Source organism: Loxodonta africana, chromosome 20 (assembly GCF_030014295.1).
Source record: "Loxodonta africana isolate mLoxAfr1 chromosome 20, mLoxAfr1.hap2, whole genome shotgun sequence".
Classification (NCBI taxonomy): domain Eukaryota; kingdom Metazoa; phylum Chordata; class Mammalia; order Proboscidea; family Elephantidae; genus Loxodonta; species Loxodonta africana.
The window spans coordinates 38,590,578-38,606,160 of NC_087361.1; the positions used below are offsets into that span (position 1 = coordinate 38,590,578).

A 15,583-nucleotide genomic window follows, 5' to 3' on the forward strand; every position below is an offset into this window, starting at 1 on the left:
CGTTAAAGTCTTGTATTAATTATATTAACTATAACACGTAGGCCCAACCCTGTCAGCCTTTTCTATCAGGTTTTTTTTTGTTGTTGTTGTTACTTTTTAATCTCACCAGACTGACCAGCTTTAAAAGCATTCTTTTCCTTTTCCACTTTCTCCGATTTCCTTTGGAAAATTCTTCCCCCATCCTCTACATTTTTCTGAATGCCTGGAGCAGTGCTTATACAAAGGGAAAAAGAACTGAGTAAATAGTCACTGAGTGAATGAACAATTGATGTTTGTGATCAAAAAAACAAGTAACCTGACCCTTTTCTTCATTTAAAAGTGACTTTATGTTTCTAAACAAGAAAATTGTTGGCTTTCATATCAGTCTTAATTTTTAGTCCAAAAAGCAGACATTGGAAAAATAAATACCTAAGAAGACGAAAGGAATTACCTGAATTCATCAATTTTTAGCCTTCTTAAGTAAATTTCTAGTTCCTAATTTTTTAAGTCTTAAGACTTAACTCTCTCCTTTTTTCAGATGTTGTTATTGTTAAGAATATGCTCTCAGCCATACAGTCTGTCCAGTGGTATTTTTTGCTGTAATGTTCTGAATAATCAAAATTTGAACGTTTTATAATTTAGTTTTTTTTTTAATAAAGGCGAAATACTAATGTGATGTTTCTTTTTAATTTTTAAGTTACATAGATTCCTTGCTGTTTCTTATCTGTGCTTATCAGAATAACAAAGAACTCTTGTCCAAGGGCCTGTACAGAGGACATGATGAAGAGTTGATATCACATTATAGAAGAGAGTGCTTACTAGTAAGTTGAATGTATATCATGTGTTTACTTGGCCATTTTGTATTACTTTGGGCAAATTTCCAGGCTCGTGTTTTACCAGTGATTGACTCTATAACCTATGATGTCAAAAGCCATGGTGATATCTATACCATGGAGTCTTTAACACAAGATGAGGGAATGCCCTTAATTCTTTATTTTTCCTTCTTTATGGCTTCTAAGTGTTACAGATGATAAACCAGAAGTGTTCTTAAAATGGGATCAGAATGTTTAAGTTCCTCTGTTTGGATTTCTTCATCACTGCTGTCACTCCTTTTTTGGTAAGGGAGAAGGGACTGCATAGAGCATGAAGAAGTATCATTTTTATTTTCCAGAAAACTTATAATGAATTTTTCAAAGATTTTATAAATGATAATATGTTTAGTGTAAATAATGCTAAAGAATTCATTGTGTAATAGTATCCTTTTTTGTAGCCGGTGGTTGGTAGTTTTTTTCCTCAGATATTTTCAGTATGTGCTGAAGTATTAGTGTTTTATAAATCTTTTTTACATTTTAACTGTTTGCACCAGTTTACTCAGAGTGTCTAAAGACTTTATACATGTTCCCTAAATCAGCTAACCTATATATCAAACCACAAATTTCATCTTTTATGTTTTTCTGATTAGATTTCACTATGTTAAATATTACTTCGCTCTACATTGTGAACTCCTAAGTTCTGATCTTTTTTTCTTTACAAAAATACATATGTATATAGAAAAAGGTATTCAGGAGTGATTGGTTTTTGAGCCTCCGTAAGTTCGTTACTTGGTTTATGTGTACTTTAAAAACTTGAAGGAGGTGTGCCTGTGCAACATTTTCTTTCAGTAGAAATGTACAATGTGCATTAATTTTAGTCTGCAATAAGTCTTTATAATTTTTGAATGGCAATATAAGACTGTGATCTTACTATTTTTCCTTTTAGCTGATTTTACTCGTTTGGGTGTATTTTTAAACTTGAGTTATGTGATGGTTTGTATTCATTGATGACAATATTCTTAATTTGGCCAGTTTCAAAAGGTTTTTGAATCTATCCCCTGAGAAGGAGGAACTGAATTATAAATATTTTCAACTTTTAAAACACAAACACACATGAAGATTTATATAAATATATAAAAATATACGTTGAATGTATTAGAGCAACTTTTATTTAACTTAAAACATTGGGATATGGAAATATTTTGGTAAAGGTAATTTTATACATAAATGCAACCAATACTTAATGGTTGCTTTAAAAAACATTCAAAAAATGGTAGACTTTCTGTTTCCATTTGATTACAGTGAACCAGCCGCACTCAGTTTGTTTTACGTAGGAACATAAGTGAAACTTCACGATGATCATTTTAGTATTTTTTTCAGGTGTTTTCATATTGGGTATTTACTGAGTGTCAGGTTTTGAGAGATACAAAAATGAGTAAGACACGTTCCCTATTCTCAGAGAACTCCATTTGGTGAGAGGCATAGACACTAATTTTTATGTTCTGGGATAAGTGCCATTATAAGAAATGTGAGAAATAATATGCCTGGAATTCTTGGGGAGAACTTTGAAAGATAAAATGAAAAGAGACACTATATGAAAAGACATGGAAAATATATGACAGAAAATGAAGATAAACTCATTGTGGTTAGGTTATGAGAAACAGGATTAGGTGGAAGTAATGAAGTTGACAGTACTTACTGAGGTCGAACTACGAAGAAGCTTACATGCCATTCTAATAAGATTGCATTTTATTTTATACATAGTCAAGAGCATTTGTCAATTTGATTAGGTTTGACATGGCCAGGCTTGATTTTCAGAAGATAATTCTGACCATATTGTACTAGAGGATGGCTAGAAAGGAGAGGAGATTGAAGTCAGGAAGCCTAGAGGGAATAGACAGGGAAAGGAGGATGAGAGTTTGAACTAAGGTAGAAGTGCATCAGATATGACGGAAGAGTGTATAGAAGATGGTGAAAGAAATAAAATCAAGAACTTGGTAACCACTGGATGAGTGAAAAGAGAGAGGAGTCCAAACTGCCTGACTTTCTAGCTCTGTGTTTGACAATTGGGGGGATCTAAAAAGGATGAAAAAATAATTTTTTATTTTTATTTAAAAAGGATGACCAAGGTTGGTTTTGAACATCTTAAATTTAAGGTGTTTCCAGACACTCTTTGATTCAGTGAAATTAGAATAAAGCTTAACATTAACTTTCAGGATAATAATAACTTACATCTCCTTGAATACATGATACATGTTGCCAAAAATTACTGATGGTCCCTGACTCACAACATATTCGAATTACGGCAGACCATACTTATGGACCGTCCTTGTTTGTTGGTTTTTGATAGATCTTATTATTAGTACATCTTTCTGGGAGGAAGTTACAGGAACATGCGTGCAGGGCACATGGACAAAATTGCTGAGTTACATGAACACACTTCTAAGCATCTGATCAGAATAATATGATAGAAGGGATCGGTAGAAAAATCATCCACATGGCAAGAAAGCTGGATTTAGAACTTGGTATGACTGATGGGAAACAGCTCATAGATCACAAAAAAAGGGAAGTTGACAGATCACGACTTAATGGATTTTGAAAAGGAAAGAAATGCTGAAGAAAGAAATAATGAAGAGGAAATACAGAAGTTGTCAAAAAAAATTTATAGTGAAAGGATTAGCTAGAATTTTTTCTAAACTCTATCAGGAGCTTCAGTTTCTTGAAAACATGGACCCAAATACTGATTGCTTTGCTAATGTTGGTTGAGAGACAGATTTGGGAAGCAGTGAGATATAACCATGAAATATATGAAGAAAAAAAGAAAGGGACCATCAGACAACTATCACTAATTTTCTGCCTAGAGACGCCATGTCCATTCCCAGGGATAATCCAGGTGATCCAGAACCTTCCACAAGTGGAGTTATTACTGTAACTGACAAAATGCTGTTGTCCAACTCTTCATCTTTAGAGTAGATTTTTATGATTTGTGTAATTTTTTTATGTATGTATGTGTGTATTAAATATATCTGTAAGTTTATGTGTAATGTTTCTAACCTCCAAAGACAAATAAAGATCAGATTTATAAAGATACTGATAATAAAATACAATAATAATGAAAATTATATAAAACAAAAAAAATGATTTATGACAGTCGTCAGAATGGAGCCCTGCCGTAAGTCGGGGACTATCTGTATAGTACATACTTTCCAGGCTTTATCACACTTAATCCTCTTAACCACTGTTGAAGGAAGATAAACATTCCATTTTTCATATAAAGATATTGAAGATGAGATTTAAATAATTTTCTCAAATTAGTTAATTAGTGTCTGAGTAGGGCTTTAGCACAATCCAGTCACCAAAGTCAAGAATAATTGTACAAGAATGATGTAATATAAACATGAGTAATATAATTCAGTTTAAAACTGATTTAAAAAAAATTCAGTTTAAAACTGATTATTTAAAAATAATATTTACCACGCTATAATAGCATAAGATTTCAGACACAAATCCTCAAATATATAGCTCTTATTGTATCTATATTCCTTATCTATATCTTAAATCTGTGTTTCTTATCTCATGGATTTCTTCTACTGGCTCAGAAGGTGTATGTATGGTCTCTGCTGCGGTTTGCTGCCAGTTTTTGTAAATAAGGTTATAATGGAACACAGGCATGCCCATTTATTTACATATTGTATATGGCTACTTCGTGCTGTCATGGCACAGTTGAATAGTTGGAACAGAGACTGTTTGACTCACAAAACCTGAAATGTGTCCTATCTGGCATTTTACAGAAGAGTTTGCCATCCTTGTACTAGACTGTAAACTCTGTGTGAGTTTGTCTGTATTACTCCCTTGGTATCCCCATATCTAGAAAGTTTCTGACACATAGCATGTACTCAGTAAGAATTTACGAAAGGAATAAATGAATGGATTACTTTAGGTTTTTGTAGCAAGGGATATAACAGTGCTTATTCATTTGACATTTATGGAGAAAGTGATGAAGAGCTTTTCAAAATTAATATGGAGTCTGAATTTCTTTATTTTTTTAAATTACTTTCGAGTGCTGGTCAGATTTTAGATTGGGGAAAGTTCAGTGGTTTCAGTAGTTGGGACCTATGGATAAATCATTTTCTTTGGAGAATAAATAAAAAACGGCCTCTACAGTGATGAAAAAAGGAAGACAGAAAAAGAATTGATGCGTTCAGACTGTAGTGTTGGCAAAGAATACCGAATATACCATGGACTGCCAGAAGGACGAACAAATCAGTCTTAGGAGAAATACAACTGGAATGTTCCTTAGCTGTGAGGATGGCAAGACGTTGCCTTGCTTACTTGGACATGTCATCAGGAAAAACCAATTGCTAGAAAAGGACATCATGTTTGGTAAAGTAGAGGGTCAGCAAAAATGAGGGAAGCCCTCGTAGAGATGGATTGACACAGTTGCTGCATCAGTGGGTTCAAACATACCGCGAAGATGACGATGGACCAGGCAGCATTTCCTTCTGTTACATACAAGGTTGCTATGAGTCAGAGCCGACTCAATGGCATCTAATAACACCACCACCAATAGTGAAGACTGAAGTAATAGAATCTGAACATGAACTTTAAAAACATGTGACAGTATTTTCCCGGCTGCTTTCTGGTTGTGTTGCTGGTGCCATTGTTTTATGGCAGCTTTTTCTAAGAGATTTTCAGTGTTCAGACAGGTTGAGATTGTTTTTCCTGACTACCATTTGCTCTAATACCATTTGTGAACATACTTACTATGGTGTCTTCAGTATTAACACTTAAATGAAGGTCTTTTTATTTAATTAAAAAAAGAAACAAAATCTGTTGTTCTTTTTCTCATTGCATTAAGAAATTAAACGAGCAAGCTGCAGAACTGTTTGAGTCTGGAGAGGATCGAGAAGTAAACAATGGTCTGATTATCATGAATGAGTTTATTGTCCCATTTTTACCCTTGTTACTGGTGGATGAGATGGAAGAAAAAGATATACTTGCCGTGGAAGAGATGAGAAATCGATGGTGTTCCTACCTTGGACAAGAAATGGAATGTAAGTTTAAGTAATGCCTACTGGGCACCTGAGTTGTGATTAAAAGCGGATAGTATTAGATACTATTCATTCTTACTGCTTTTAATATTCTGTAATATTTTTACATGTATATCACTGCTTTTTTTCTTATTTACAAACTAAGCCATGCACACCACAATTTTACGTTTTATATTTTACTCCTTCCTAGCGTTTTACATATTTTGAAATGAAACATCCACTGACCACTCCAAGTTATTAAATAATGTGAGGACAACATTCCTCTCCCTCTCTCTCTATCTTTAGTTACATCTAATTGTTTGTATTTGCAGCAAACCTCCAAGAAAAGTTGACAGATTTTCTGCCTAAACTGCTCGATTGCTCTACGGAGATTAAAGGTTTCCACGAGCCACCGAAGTTACCTTCGTATTCCACACATGAACTCTGTGAGCGATTTGCCCGAATCATGTTGTCCCTCAGTCGAACTCCTGCTGATGGAAGATAAACTGCGCACATGTTCCCTAAACACACTGTATAAACAATTTTTAGTTCTTAACCCTTGCCTTCCTGTCACAGGGTGTGCTTGTTGCTGCTATAGTTTTTAACTTTTTTTTAATTTTAATAACTGCAAAAGACAAATTGACTATAATACTTTAGCCAGACTGCAAACAATAAAGCTGAGAATCGCATGGCACTCAGATTTTGTTTTAACCAGAACTGATGTATAATTACAAACCTGATTGATTTTATTATGGCAAACCATGCTTTTGCCACCCCTCTGTTACAGTATTACTTTGCTTTTACCTTTTCTTTATCAACAGCTTTGCATTCAGTCTGGATTCTTCCATGACTGTAGCCATTTAAGTGTTCTGCATTATGTACAATACATAATATTTGGTAGCTTGTAAATGAAATTAAAGAATAAAGTTTTATTTATGGCTACCTATGTGTTTGTAAGCAGGTATATTGTATATTAGTGTATTATTTTAGTAATAATATATAAATGAATTTTGTCTTGGGATTAAGATTGGGTGATAAACAGATTGATACAGTCTTTTAATTTTGCTCTAATGTCAGCACATTGGACATTTACTAAATATTTGACATTTAAATATATTTATATTTTTTACTAAGTTTTTGAACTTAGTATGGCACCTAAACCTATTTAGAATTCAAATACTGTTTTCACTGAAATGAACGGCTGATTTTTAAGTCAAACCACACTGAAACTTTTAACCTTTTCTTAAATTAACCTTTTATTTTTTTATGTATTTATAACCAGTGCAGCAAGGTGATGATTTCAAGAGAAACCTGGAAAAAGTACTTGAATAAGGGCTACTTACTTGTGAAACTTATATGTGTATATATACATACACACACATACACACACACGTATTCTTCATAATGGAGAACAATGTTTTACATTATATAATCATTCTATTTTTGTAAATTGTATACCACTTTAATTGAAAATGTTCTCTACTAATCAGTGCTGTGAATGAAGTTGATATTGTTAAACTAGAAGTTGTGAGCATCTTTCCTGCTTTTATTTACCTCCTTTCCAAAAAGGAAATATCTGTAGAACCTTTTGTAGATGGAACTGCTGTTTAAGTTTGATGTAGTCATATTGTGAATGCCAATCAATGCTTTAAAGGTAATCATGTTATCAACAACATTTTTGAATTTATAAAAAATTCTTTATAAACAATATTTTGTTAGCATAGTAAAATATTCATTATACCACGTGTTTGTTTGTTATAGCGACGCCAAAACCAATACTCTTTGTAAGTGCCTCAGGAAATACTGGAAGGAGCAGGAAAAAGAAAATATTAAACGATTATGTGATACTCTTTATAGAGGTATCTATGTACTGTTAAGATATTAATGACAAGAAATGGATACTGTGTCTGTTATAAAAGTTAGATCTTGCAGGTTTTAACTATTGCAGTGTGTTTTGGTTTCGGTTTTAAATTCTCTACTGAGCAGAATTAGTATTCTGTATTGGGTTTCAAAGCCTATGAAAAATTCAGACACTTCATATGTATCATCAAAGCTTTTGTAAACTCTCCAGTTTTTTATGATATTCAGCAGTAAAGTTGTTTGTGTGCACGTGTATAATTGACCACTGAGACATAAAATGCTCAAACACAAAATGGAAATTACTTCTTTCAAGTGACACATCCGGGGAGTCATGTGGCTCTTGTGTTGAAGGTAAGTCAGATAGCTGTTTACTTTGTACTTAAAAACCCGATTATTCCTGATAATGAATCTGAAATACTTACTTTAAAGAAAAGACTTTTTTCTAAGACCTGGCAAAACAGCTTGTTTTTATATCAGCTGTTTATCTGGTCTTTGGTCAGTGAAATTCTCTTACATTATTTTCTGGGTTACATATAATTTATAGTTAGTAATTTAAAAATTGGAATCCCATAATACTATCGTTTGCTGCAGGTTTCATTGTAATTTAAATGACTCTCCTTTGGTTACTGTGGTAGTCCCTTGTTTCTCCCCATAATTAGGTTTTGAAGTAATTCAGGGTAGAGTTCGTGGTGGAAGAACTTAAGACTTTATAGGAACTTCTGGTAAGTACAGGTTTTAGGAAGACTGCAGTCATGAGTGAGCTGATGAGGACAGGCCCTCTTAGCGCTTTTCACATTCACTAAAATAGATGGTGACCATACACTAAATCAGTATACGTAAAGTGTGGTCCCCAGACCAGTTTCAGCTTCACCCGGGAACATGTTAGAAGTGCAGTTCCTGAGCCCCTCCCACAACTATTGATTTGGAAACTCTAGAGCTATCTGATCTTCTCCAGATAATTTGGATGTTTGCTGAGGTTGGAGAACTACTGTGCTACATGAGACTGTCAGCATTCTGCGCATCTTCAACTGATGCCATATAATTTCAGTGGACTCATTAGCCCTTGTTTGTTGGAAACGTCTCTGTATTTCTCTCACCTTGAGCAACTTCAAGGAAGTGATTAGAAATCGTTTTGCTTGATTTGAGATTTAATTGATAATAAGGTGGATTTTCATTGTACCATGAATATGTTTCTGTTTTGCTACAGTGTTTTTATTCTTACTCCTTTGACTTCCCTTTTTCCATCTCTCTCTTCACCCCTAACCTGGAGATACCTACCAACTACTGTGGCCACACCTTGTTCCATGTTCAGAGAATATTATGAGGTGCACATAAGCAGTAGTGGGGTTTTTGTTTGTTTGGGGGGGTCATTGTTTTTTACAGAAATGAAGTAACCATCTGTTTAACACATTTATTTTCTAGACCCAATTCCTTCTTTTTCTAATTGGCTTTTTTAGGAGTAACTTAGAATTGCATAAGAATAATAATAATTAGTCATGATTGAGGGAACTATATTAAAAAATGAATACACATTTATACACATAAAACTAAAATTTCAAATATCTTTAATCATTAAATGTACAGCTCTTCTCAACGGCTATTGGAAACTTTCACTGCTATACACAACCTCCTGCTCAACAGATAGCTTTTCCTCTCCTTCATTGAGAAAATTGGGTATATTGGGTATAATTGGCCTTTCAACTTTGTGCCTCCTACCTATAAATTTATAGTGAATTATTACTTAACCAGGGTATAACAACAGGATGCTCAACATCAGTAACCCAAAATTATGAGGAAAGTATAAATCAAGTCAAAATTTATTATGAAGTAGACTTAGAAATTTAGTTAAAAAAAAAAAGAAACACTGCTATTAAGCCAATTTTGAGTCATGACAACCCCGTATGTTACAGACTGGAACCGCTGCATAGTGTTTTTTCTCTGTAATCTTTACAGAGGCAGATTGCCAGGCCCAGTGAAGCCGCAGAGTGGGTTTGAACTGCCAACTTTTAGGTTAGCAGCCAACCACAAACCACTTGCACAACTCAAGGGAGTTTTTAGTAAAAAACATCCATTATAAACAGACATCCATTGTTCAACTTCCGTTAGTTAACATCCATCCATTAACTTTTACAAAAGTTTTCCATAGTCTTCCTTTTGTCCCTCTAGTACTAGGCTGAAGCCTGTACATAGTTTGTCTTCAGCAGATCATCCATATGTGTGTAAGATAGATAGGTAGGTAGGTAGATACATAAATAGATACATAGATGATTGGTTGATTGATTGATATCTGTATATATATCTATATATAGCCTAGGGCTAGATCAGTAGTTCTCAACCCTGGTTGTGCATCAAAAGCGTATGAGGATTGTCTCCATGAACAACTGCCTTCTTTGCTGTGAGACCAGAACTGGATGGTGCCCAGCTACCATTACTGAGCATTTTGATCGAAGATTCTATAGAAGAATCCTGATCATAAGGGGGAAATGGAGAGCAGAATTTCAAATTCTCATGGACTTCATACTTTCTGGAGCCATGGAGGCTGGATGAACCCCTGAAACTATCGCCCAGACATAGTCTTTACCCTTAAGAATATTCCCTGAAGTCTTCTTAAAACTGAACAATAGTTTAGCTTAACTAATAAAAAAGGTCTGCCTTGAGCATTATGCTCTTCTCAGAACTATATGGGATCAAAGTGACAACAGCAACTCAAAAGATGACATAGGAACCTTAGAGGGCAATGAGTTTTATGTTAATGAGGGAAGAACAACTCAGAAAAGGAGAATGAGAATGGTTGTACAACTCGAACAATGTAATCAATGTCACAGAATTGTACATGTAGAAACAGTTGAATTTGTGTATCTTTTGCTGTGTATATTCTCAAAAAAAGCTTTTTAAAATAGGTGTGTGGACACTATCATGTGTATTCCTAAAAGTCTTTTAAGTTGAAAACTGGTTTCAGAATTCTTGCTCTAGATGAGTGTTTCTCCAACATTAATTTATCTGAGAATCATCTCTGGTCCTTTCTGAAAGACTGAGTATGCCTAGAGTAAGGTAGAGGAATTTTTTTTTTTTCATTACTGTATGCACACGAAATGGTGGAGGGCTTAAATTTACCTGTCTACCTTAAAGAATAACCTGTTGCCGTTGAGTTGCTTCCAACTCATAGTGACCCTGTAGGACAGCGTAGAAGTGCCGCATAGGGTTTCCAAGGAACAGGGCACACCCACGTCTCTAACCAAAGATACACTCAGATGTTCTTCAGTGCTTAACTTTAGACTTTTCTCTTTCCTATGCTGAGTAGAACCAGACTGTTAAGTTCAGATCCTGGCTCTGCCACTTACGAGCTGTGAGTTGACCTTGAGTGAGCTATTTAATGTTTTTGTGCCTCAGTTTTCTCATTTATAAAATGAGAATCACAACCTTCCTTACAGAGTTATTTTAAGGGTTAAACGTGTTTCTACATACAAAACACTTAGAAAATGCTTGCCACATAAAAACCAGAAAAACTAAACCATTGCCGTCAAGTTGATTCTGACTATTCAGTAATTGTCAGCTTTTTTTTTTTTTTTTTTTTGCAGTATGATACTATTGCTTATTTTTGCTCCTGATGTTCAAGATCTTTGGCTTGATAAGACAGCCTTCTTTGGGCTACTCTCATTCCTACTTGCATTCCTTGTTGCTTCCTTCTGTGTCTATTCCTGAGATAATCGTATTGCTGAACGCACTGTGATTGGCCCTCTTCTCCCTGTCTTCACCTTCCCTGGATGATCCTGTCTACTAGTTTGTCTTCCTGTGCTACCTACATGCTAATGATTCACATATCCATGTTTCCAACCAAACCTCCCTCCTGAGTTCCAGACCCATATGTATCCAGTTGCCTGTTCAACATGTGTTCTGGGTGTTTCACAGGCACCTTAAATTTAGCACAGCTTCTGAATTCATCACTTCTTCCCAAACCTGATTCTTAAATTCCTTTGGTGAATATCTGCCATTGATCATCAAGTGTTGACAAGTCAAATTTAATACGTGCTGTCCCTGCTACTGCTGATAAAGTATCTTATCTCTTAATTTGGGCTATTGGACTTGTCCTGGAATGGCCTCTCTTGTCTTTGATCTTGTCCCTGTAATCCATTGTACACACTGTTGGCAAAACAATCTTTCAAAGTGGTTTGATGTACAAGTATGTTGTCCACTTCTGGCCTGAGAGCCTTTAAAGAGAGAATGTGTCTCTTGTAACCCCAGAACCTATTAAAATATCTGGCAACATAACACATGTGCAGTCTTGGAGGTTCTCCAGCCCTCCAGTCACATTATGCTTGTACTGTCCAATATGGTAGCCACTAGCCACATGTGGCTATTTAGATAAAATATTATTGAAAATTATAGTCACACTAGTCACATTTAAACGCTGGCAGCCATGTTTGACTTTTGGTTACTGTATTGGGCAACACATTTGAGAACGTTTTCATTATCTCATGAAGTGTTTTATTGGACAGAGCTGCCCCAGATTCTTTCCGATGCGGATACCTTACACGATGCGCCATTATCAGGGCAACGCTGATAGAAATAGCAAGCAAAAACAAAGTAACTTTCTTTTCCCTTTCCTGCCATGCAATTTCCTTCTGGTACTTCTGATTGGCTGAATCAAATAGGCAGCTGTCAAAAGAGTCAGGGAAACGTAGTTTGCGGAGTCCCAGCCCCAGCATTACAGAGCAGAGGATAAAAAGCCACTGTTGTTGATTCCAAATCATAGCAACCCTAAAGGACAGAGTAAAACTGCCCTATAGCATTTCCAAGGCTATAATATTTACAGAAGCAGACTGCCACATCTTTCTCCCCCGGGAGCAGCTGGTGGATTCAAACTACCAACCTTTGGGTTAGCAGCCAAGTGTTTAACCACTACACCACCAGGGCTTCTCAGTCACAGGATAGAAGGGTGGTATTGAAGCTGATAGACAATAGGTAACGAACCAGCACACTAGTTTCCTCTCAAAGACATCTTTCTATCTAAAAATACTATTCATTAAAACTCCAGATATTCAGGAATTTCTGTATATCTGGGGGATGAACAGAAAATGTACTAGTTCTGATTGAGTTCTTGTTACTCTTTTCTGTCGAGTGAGAAACCTTAAGGGATCTATTTAATGCTTCTCTGTTTTATCAACAGGGAGGGATGTACATACTATAATATGAATTCATGCCCATCTTTTCATTCACACACCACATGATCTGTCGGGTGGTACTTACATAAAACAAAATGTAAATAAGTAATGAGACAAAAAATAATGCACCCAAATCTACCTACCCAGAGTAGTTACTAGGTGACGTTGAGTCGGTCCCTGACTCATGGGGTCACCATGAGTGGACCGGGTAACCCAGAGTTAGGCACTGTTGCCATTTTTTGTGTTGATGTTTCTAGACTTCTTTCTATGCACATAGGCACACACAACTGTACTTAAATGATTTTTGACTCATAAATGTAGACATTTCCAAGAAAGTGTATATACATCTACCTCTTACTGCTATACACAATTTGATTGTAAGAAGTACACTGTAATTTGTGGGCATATATAGGCTGCTATGTATGTCTACATATATATTTGTGTATTTTGTCTTTCAGCTACATTTCTAGAAGCATAACTTCTTTCTGGGTTACTGGGTATGCAGATTTAAATTTCTGAGCTAAATTGTCAAAATACCGTCTACCAAAGTGATTCCAGTTTATTCTGCTGGTTTATATGTGCATGAGAGTGTGTGTCTTCATACTTTAAACATAGACTACTATCAGTCTTTAATATTTTCCAAGAGTTTATTTGTAGGTTTTGTTTTATTTTTAGTGAGTGAACAAATTTAACTATACTGGTTGACCGTATTTCTTGTGTGGTTAACTATTGGCTGTCTTTTGCACTTTTCTTTTTGGATGCCCACCTCTCTAAATTTGCAGTAGCTCATATTAGGAATTATTGACCCTCTAAATTTTTTATTATTATACACATTACAAATATTTTTTTTCAGTCATTTAAGAGTGTTTATAATGTTTTATAACCATTTTTATGTTATCACATCTCTTGGCCTGCTTTATGATTTGTCTTTGTTATCATGTTGAATGAATTTTCCCTGTCCAAGATTATAAGCATACCTGTTTTTTTAATATTTTGTTTTTTATGTAAGTCTTTAATGCACTTAGAAATTATATTAATTTAAAGGCTAAGGTATAGACTCAACATTTTCCACAAAAATTATCAATTTGTCTTAATACCATTTATAAAATCCTCCCCCCGATCTAAAATATAATCACCATTAGATAATATATTTTTATATTTTATATTGATAAACACTACTGAGTTCCATTTGTCTTGGTATTTATTCCATTACCATTACTAATTTAATTCCTGTTGCTTTATATTATGCTTTAACATTGATTTTAAAATATTTGTTGTTACTCCAACACACACACACACGCACCTTTATTTTTTCAAAATGTTCTGTAGTTTTACAGATAAAATTTAGAATTATTTAATCTCCTTTCAAATAAAAATTGTTATTTTGATTGTAGTTACCTTGACTACATTGATTGACAAATAGAGAAATCATGGTTTCTTTAAAATATTGAGCCTTCTTGCCTAGTATTGTTTGTTCTTTGATTAGGTTCATATGTCCATTAGTAGAGTTTTATTCTCATATTTTCTTATTTCTAGGCATTTTAATGTGTTAATATTTCTATGTTAATAGTGAATAAGCTTTAAAAAAATGTTTTCTAATGTTATAGAACAGTGGTTCCCAAACATTTTGGTCTCAGGACCTCTTCACACTCTTAAAAATTATTGAGACCTCAAAGTCAGTTTTTGCTAAGTTATGTCTATTGATATTTACTGAGAAAAATAAAACGTTTATTGTAAAATGCTAGTTTTAAAATGACAATATGTTAACATTATATATATATATATGCATATATATATATATACACACCCAGAACCCAGTGCCGTCGAGTCGGTTCTGACTCAGCGACCCTATATATATGGTTATTTTAAATGAAAAATAGCTAAATTTTCTGCCTGGTCCTTTTTAGGAGGCTGGTGTGCCTAGCCTGAGGTTTGAAAGAAATAAAGCACTAATTATAACTGCCCCCGCTCCTTAAAGTAATTACAAAAATTGTGCTGTGCACACACTTCCATATGAGCATATAGAATTAAAGTTTGCACTATGAAGGTCTAAAAAATGATTATTAAAAAAATCAGTTGAAATCATTTTTCAAAACATGATTCCTCAGAAATTTAGAGAATTTCTTAGATAAAAATTGTGTGACAATTTGAAACTTCAGTACACCTTCATAAGTCATGGAATTTTCACCCAATAAGACACCTGATATTTCCTTGAGTTACATTTCCCTTATCCAATATTTTGAAAATGCTTCAGGGAAGAAAACTTACCAGGTATCCTTTACTTCTCTCAAATACTCAACTTTGCGCTCTCCATTATTTAAACATTGAAAAGAGTTGCTTCATATATTTTTATTCAGTTTTATAGTTACTGATGTCAGGAAGGTCATTCTGATACCAGCTGTTCCATGATGGATAAATCACAGAAATCTATGAATCTTTTAGGAAGTAGCATAGGAGAGTATCTTTGAGACCTTGGAATAACAAGGAATTTCTTAAACAACATAGACAAAGCATTAAACATGAAATGTTTGATAAGTGTAACCAATTAAAATTCTTTCCATCAAAAGATTAAGAAAGACATGTAGTGAGAGAAGATATTACAACATGCAAGATGACTGGACTAATATCAAAGTTATGTAGCGAATGGACTTACGGTTTGGGGAAAATAATTATGATGGCATAATTTCTGAAATGTTCCTAGATCCTTTCATAAAAACAGATCAGCTTGGATATATGAAGG

General features: G+C 34.5%; 1 protein-coding gene across 10 annotated transcripts in view; it reads left to right on the plus strand.

Moving 5' to 3' along the window:
• Nucleotides 1-11,197, plus strand: part of USP25 (ubiquitin specific peptidase 25) — a 172,321-nt gene extending 161,124 nt beyond the window's left edge. For 8 of the 10 annotated variants that reach the window (XM_064273110.1, XM_064273112.1, XM_064273111.1 and 5 more), the window contains 3 exons: nt 677-800; nt 5,650-5,845; nt 6,154-11,197. In XM_064273110.1, the coding sequence (XP_064129180.1) occupies nt 677-800; nt 5,650-5,845; nt 6,154-6,326 (493 nt within the window). In that variant the 3' untranslated portion in view covers nt 6,327-11,197. The remainder of the gene's footprint in view (nt 1-676; nt 801-5,649; nt 5,846-6,153) is intronic. The other 2 variants (XM_064273115.1, XM_064273119.1) reach the window with 1 other exon arrangement.
• Nucleotides 11,198-15,583: the final 4,386 nt, after the last annotated feature.